The sequence below is a fragment of the Pseudorasbora parva genome, chromosome 18, assembly GCF_024679245.1.
Source record: "Pseudorasbora parva isolate DD20220531a chromosome 18, ASM2467924v1, whole genome shotgun sequence".
Classification (NCBI taxonomy): domain Eukaryota; kingdom Metazoa; phylum Chordata; class Actinopteri; order Cypriniformes; family Gobionidae; genus Pseudorasbora; species Pseudorasbora parva.
In genome coordinates, this window is record NC_090189.1 from 17,225,920 (window position 1) to 17,232,958 (window position 7,039).

The following is a 7,039-nucleotide window of genomic DNA, read 5'->3' on the forward strand; positions in this document are numbered from 1 at the left end:
GCAAATTATGACTGGTTTTGCGGTCCAGGGAAAATGTTTATGTCTTACAAACTAGTCAGTGAAGGAGACATGGTAAACATACCTATTGTCATATTGCATCAGAAAATGCCTGCTGGTGCTATCTGAACAGGCTTAATCATTAACCATAAGCAGAAACAAATGATAACCGTTTGTTTGTAAATGGGCTGAGAGAATCCAACAGACAGATAAAAAGGATCTGACCAGCAAAACATTCAGGGCAATGATCTGAGACTTGGAATGAAGTTGGAATTTCAGTAAAGGCAATGTGTGTGAATCTCTCATTTTCATAGAACACAAAGGTACCTTCAAATAGCATACATTCAAAGTTCAAGATTCGTTCACGTGTCCTCGTTGGTCCTTTGTTTTCGTTTTGCGCTTGAATGAGGGCAAGCCTGGCAATCTTATACGCCAAGATGTCTTGTAATCTACAGCTTGTTTGATGTTCTCTTTTCCTTGATCGACATAGTTTCCAGATTTCATCACAGTTTTTTCTATGTTGTTTGCCATTTCACCCTTAAAAAAAGAAACAACTTTAAATTATGGTATGGTCAGGTCTTACTCCAATGGCACTTTCATTGTTCTGATTATTACATGATATTTGATAACTGATATTTCAATGCAGCACATGTTGTAAATCAGCTATTCATTTTAGATAAAGCACTGAAGATTTCATTTTTAACTTTGTAGTAAGTCTTTGTTGCGCCATTTTTTCAGATCATTTATTGAACTCTCCAGCAAGCTTACAGTACCTGACTGTTGACTAACACAGCTATATCCATAAACATGTTTTGCAGCTCTCGGATGCTGGCCTCCAGACAGAGGATGTCCTTATGCCGTGACTCGATCTCATTCAGTGTTTGCCCCGTTATGCATGAGCCAGAGTTGATCTATACACACAGAGTTAAATTAACATTTCAGGAAGCTTATGTGAAAAAGTGCCTTCCGCTGTCTGTTTATGCTGAGACTTACATTTGAGGTAAAGACAGCAGGGTTGTTACTTTCCAGCATAACCTCTGTCTCCTCTTTAGTGATGACTCTGTCACCTTGAAAAAAAGTACTTTGATTACTAAATACACAACCATTCAAAAATTAGGGTCAGAATGTTTTTTTATGCTTTTGTAAGAAGTTTTGATCAAAGATACAGTAAAAAAAAGTAGTATTGTGAAATTATTTTACAATTTAAAATGTTTTCTATTTTAATACATTTCAATTTTTTATTAATTCCTGTGATGGCAAAGCCATTACTGCAGGCGTCAGTGTCACTTGATTCTCCTGAAATCATTATAATATCCTGATTTGGTGCTCAAGTAACACCTCTAATTATTATCAATGTTGAAAACTGTTGTGCTGCCTAGCATTGTGCAGCAAGTGATGTAACCGGTAGGCGTGGTTTGGGAGTGACCTCGTAGGGCAGTGAAGCAAGTGCATTCTGGGAGTTGTTGTTTTTCATCCACATGAGCCAAAAATAAATGTTCTGCCTTTTCTCGGTCCAGAAGGCACCACCTTCTAAAATAATTACACATTTCTACTACATAAATGAACCAATTGAAATACACATTCATCTTTCCAGCGGTGAATTATCCCTTTAAATAGAAAGATCAAAAGAACCAGAAATCTTTTGAAACATTATACTGCATGTCTTTGTGTCTTTAGATCAATTTAATGCATCCTTACAGAAAATGTTTTTTTTTAATTAAAATTGTTTTATCATTGACCCCATTGTCCTTGTGAACTTGTATATAGCCTATATTATATATTACGTTTATGATTGGTTATATATTACATTAAGAAGAACACTACATATTTATTGGGTCTTTGGTAACACTTTCGAATACTATTCTGTCATTAATGAATAACTATACAGAAACAAATTAGTGGGGCACTATTAACATTCTAGTAACTACTATTAACTAACAAGAAAGTCTATTTTTTCACACCTCCCAGAGGACTATTAAGAACTACTATATACAGGTACTACTATATACATGTTTTTCACTAATAATCCAAATGATAAGTATTACAAATCATTTAGAAGTAATTACTAGAGTCATTAACAGTGGGTTACTATGACCTTTACTTTAGAATGAATTATATATAATGCATTAATCATGTTAATAGTTACCAGAGTGTTATAAATAATGCATTACTCATTTGCTCCTGTGCAATTATTCAATAATGACGAAACAGTCAAGCGCTACCAGATTTTTTACTAGAGATGTAATAAAAAAATAAGCAGGGATATAAAAATGACCAATTACATTTGAAGGCTACATAATACTGTACAACTAGAGCAGAAATATACAAATGACCGAAGACATTTTATGCCGATGTGTTAATACAAATATAAGTTCACTCACTGATCTCCAGCTGTCTTTGTATCCGCTCTGTACTCCTTGTCCGAAAAGATAACAGTTCTTGGTTGTAGATACTCATTATTTCTGCAAACCTCAGTGTAAGTGCGGTGTGCTATAGATTAACAACATAAAGGGCGGGGAAAAATAAATAAAACAAACACCTACAGAATAATACTGAATTTATAATATAGATGTGTTAATATAGATGTTGACATATCACCTGAGTACTTTGGATGCGGCAGTAGACAGAGCTGCTGTTTGCATTTTCATATTGTGAAAATGTTCCTTCTAAATCTATATGAACAATCAAATAGTTATTTTTAATGTGAAAAAAGATTTAGTGAAAAAAGTGGTGGCATAAATTTTACAATCTTGAGTGTATTGTTCCAGAACCAGAGACTTTAGAGATGAATGCTTTCTTTAAAAGAGATATAAAGTCAGGATTAGTCGAATGTTTATTGAAGAAGATAAAAGGGAGTATTTTTTCACATATTTCCAAGTAAAAACATAGAGACGATGAAATAAAATTTTGTCTGAACTGTCCAATACAAACTGGCACAACCAAGCTTCACTATGTGCAAGTCAAATTATCCCTTAAAATTTTGGCCATGAAAAAATGATATCCCCATCCTGCCCATGATTTCTCTTATGACTAGGTTTTGCTGGGGTTAGGGCCTTAAATTGGAGTAAATCAATTAATAAATAAACAGGATGAAAGCAAATAATTATATATTTTATTGAATATACTGCAAATGCAGTTAGCACAATAAATATAGCCTAATTTGTCACATATAAATGTACATTTGACCGTAAGCACTGATTTTAAGCTAGGATGTCAAGTAAATGTAGTTTATACCTTACTTATGTAAGACACTCATATTGATTTTTCATCAGGCTCTTGAATTAACATTTTACTTCAATTAAAAATTCATGAAAACTTAACACATTTAAAGAGAAATATATTTGTCCTTAATTCACGTGAAATAGCACTTTAATGTGTCCTTTGTATTTGCCCTAATGAAAAGCTTGCATAGAATTCAGGGTTTAAATGTAGTTTTTAAGTAAGATCATGGTAGTAGCCACAGGTAAAACTCATGCTCTTCATTACATTATAAATATTCTAAACAAGTATAGAAACGAAACATATAAAATAAAATAAAAATTACCTTTTAGTTTAACCCGGATTAAATCTGCAGACAGTTTGATGTCATTATTAAACTGCTCAAGTTCATTTCTCACATCTGTTAGACACAAAAATATGGAAGCAAAAGTGAACTTACAAAACACTTCTGTTTAATACTGTAGTAAATATTCAGGCTTCCCAATCAGTGCTGTTTTATCATATTAGAAACGTTTAAATGTGTTGAAAGTTATGTTAAAATGCTACTCTCTGCGTTCGCTCGGCGGCTAACGTTACTATGAGACACTTGGCACACTAGATATTAGGTATTTACCATACCTAATACCAACATGTTACTCGCGGTAAATCAGGAAAACAAGATTTAAACCATAAGACTAACTACGTTTTCTGTCGATTAATGTATCCAAACAGTTGCTCACCTGTCTAATAAAACGCAATATATTAAATTGTCTCTTGTGTTTCCGTGGTTTCTATAAAATAAAACCGAAAACATGGGATGATGTAATTAGCCCCATTCGGACGGTAATTGTTTCTTATGTGGATGTACGTAAAAATAAATGTGCATGTCACCTCAGTGATAAAACTCGTGCATTCGGATGGTGGTTTATTCACGATGGAGGAGTGAGTTGTGTGATCCTGCGCACCTGGGAATGCACAGCTCACGTGGTCTGTCGAATGATTGTTTGTCTGCTGTAAAAATGTCATATGCTTGGAATAATAAGAATAAAATCAAGTTTAATTTAATAATAGCAAATTATTCATTATTTAATTCATTTTAATTCATTCATTTTGTCATTTTAAAAATGTGGATATAAATTATTTATACAATGCTACAAATGTAACCTATATGACGTTAATTACTGCTGTAATAACGGCCCATTTCAAAAGTTTTTCTCATCTTTCTCTTTTTAGCAGTGATGAAAGCTTATTCTTGTAAATACTTTCCAGCATTTCAGTAATAAAAGAATATTAGTATTACAAATAAAATTTTATAATATTATTATTATTATTATATAAACAGTTAATTTTGAAGCAATCTTTTCTTGAAAACTCAGAGATATGGATTCAGACGGCAATTAAATCACCAAACGACCTAGGTGTTCATCTAAAAACAGTAGGTCATTTGGCCGGGGATTTTTATGCGGGTGGTGGGAGAAAAACACTGACATTCTGGATTCGGACGGCAATAAAATCACAGACTAGCCCCTGTAAATGATGAAAATACCTTATGACCCCACGAGAAACAATTACCGTCCGATTAGGGCTATTGATAGGCGACGCACGGGCACGGTCGCCACGGGCATGGTTAAAATGGTTTATTTTTCTGGATTTAAACATTCTTGGAAACACTTGCGACAATGTAGGCACACATCATCAAAATATTTAACATTGTTCTAGTGGTTTTTGGATATTTTAATCCAAAAATCTTACATATTGTGCGTTTAACCCTATACCCTCTCAGACACATTGCTTAATGCACTTACAAGTGTAAAGACACAAAACATTGTGCAATATGCTCACATGTCGGTGGGTTGATTTCTGTCAGAATGGTACTATGCCTCAGCTTCACTTCTCCAACACAGTGGGAAATTCTCTCAATCATTTTTTGAACCTCATCAACCTGTGTGTATATGTATATTTTTAGATACATGATTAAAATGGTTCTTCAGGTTTTCAGTTCAATTATTCAGTTCAAGAAATATACAGATGTTCTAGAGCTTACAAACCTTTGGAAGGAAATCCTCTAGGAAAGCATTGGACTCTACAGGAGTGATGATGATGTCACTGAAGCGCTGGTTAGAGTCAAAACAAATAAAAAACAAGTCACGGTCACAGCTGGGACTTTTCTGTCGTATAAACCACGGTTTCAAATATTTTCATTGTATCCAAACTTTGTTTTAACAAAAAAACGTCACCAAGGCAATTACTGGCTTAAGCCACCGATTACAAATATATGAAATGAAAGTATTCGCGATAAAGAAAGTAACGTTATAGCTTATGAAACATTAATTATTATAGTTAATATTTTACAATTAAATCAAATGAATTAAGGAAATTATTTTAAGTCTTACGGCTGTTAAATCGCCCAGACGGTCCTTCATTTCAGTTTCACAGTGGTTTCTAACCTGCCGTTACTCACAGTATGACAGAATGGCTCGTTGCGTTGCAGGCTATAAACTAACAAATCGTTCTTTTTAGTTAAAGCTTTTCAAATAATTACTGGAAATTCACAAAATCAGGTTAAACAGTTCAAATGAAATGTACACGAACTATACAAAAAAATCGATTCGCAGAATAACGAGTCGGACTTTCCAATACAGCCAAGGACAGAAAGCCCCGCCTGTTTACTTCCGCAATAAAGAAATCATTATTATTTTAAATTGTAGGCTACATTCCTGCGGATTAATCACACGACTTCATTCTTCAAGGTTAAATGAAAGAAGAAGAAGAAGAAAAAAGTGTGAGTAGAGATTACTTTTCATGACACCAAAAGCATTGTTTTAAAGTTGTTGTTGTCTGTTCCGTGCTACAGGTGAGGGAGACCATAGCTATTTATATGTAGAATTCCCATTCCACCGCTGCAGACACGTCGGCGCTACTGCCATCTTGCAACGGGCAGTGTGTGTCAATCACAGTTAGAATCAATGATGCTACAACATTGTGCAGCTTCTAAAACCGCTGTAATTGTATGTGTTAATTTAGCAAAATCATCTTCTGAAAGGGTTCACCCAAAAATTTCTGTCAGATTAATCACTAACTCTAATATGTCGTTCCAAACCAGTAGGCTAAGACCTTTGTACATCTTCGGAACACAAATAAAGATATTTTTGATGAAATCCAAAAGCTCTCTGATCCTTCCATAGCTATTTAATTATCATTTTCAAGTCCAAAAAATGTAAACACATTGTTAAAATTGTCAATATGACTAGTGGTTCACCCTAAATTTATGAAACGAAGAGGGTACATTTGTGAGCAAAAACTAGCAAAAATATTGACTTTATTCAACAAATTTATCTTAGCCTGTCAGTATCGTATGTGGTTGATGTAGTGTAAACAGTGCAGTGCTTCCTAGTTCTATAGCAGAACAACTTTCTAAAAAAAAATAACCTAAAAATAACATTATCGCGACACACTGATTAATTGACACTGAGTCGCGGAACATGTCATAGAGTGTTGTCACAGAAATGAGTTAATTCACAACCTTCCTCACAAACAAGCGTGTAGTTTTTTGTTTTGTTTGTTTAGTTCTGTTTTTTTAGCTATAATAATTGATTTTCCTATGAATCCTGGACACATTGGGTTAATCAGAATGGATAGGCATAATAAAAGTTTACTGCCCATATCTTATGATGATTTTATAATAATAAATATATTTCCACATGCAGTCAATAATACGACTGTAATGTTGTGAGACACTGAACAGGCGTGGTCGTGACAAAAGAACGAGACATTCTGTTTGCTGCTCTCAAAACAATCTCTTACATGAACTTACAGGGGAACAGAAGCTCATTAATTATGCATA

At 34.0% G+C, this 7,039-nt stretch overlaps 1 protein-coding gene across 1 annotated transcript; it reads right to left on the reverse strand.

The window, feature by feature from the left end:
- Positions 1-267: 267 nt before the first annotated feature.
- On the reverse strand, positions 268-5,982 carry stx2a (syntaxin 2a). Its single transcript, XM_067424193.1, has 9 exons — positions 5,589-5,982; positions 5,244-5,309; positions 5,038-5,137; positions 3,542-3,616; positions 2,596-2,669; positions 2,379-2,487; positions 991-1,064; positions 771-908; positions 268-534 (listed from the first exon to the last, which is right to left on the reverse strand). The coding sequence occupies exons 1-9, from the start codon at positions 5,616-5,618 to the stop codon at positions 349-351; spliced, it is 852 nt and encodes a 283-aa protein (XP_067280294.1). The 5' UTR covers positions 5,619-5,982; the 3' UTR covers positions 268-348.
- Positions 5,983-7,039: the final 1,057 nt, after the last annotated feature.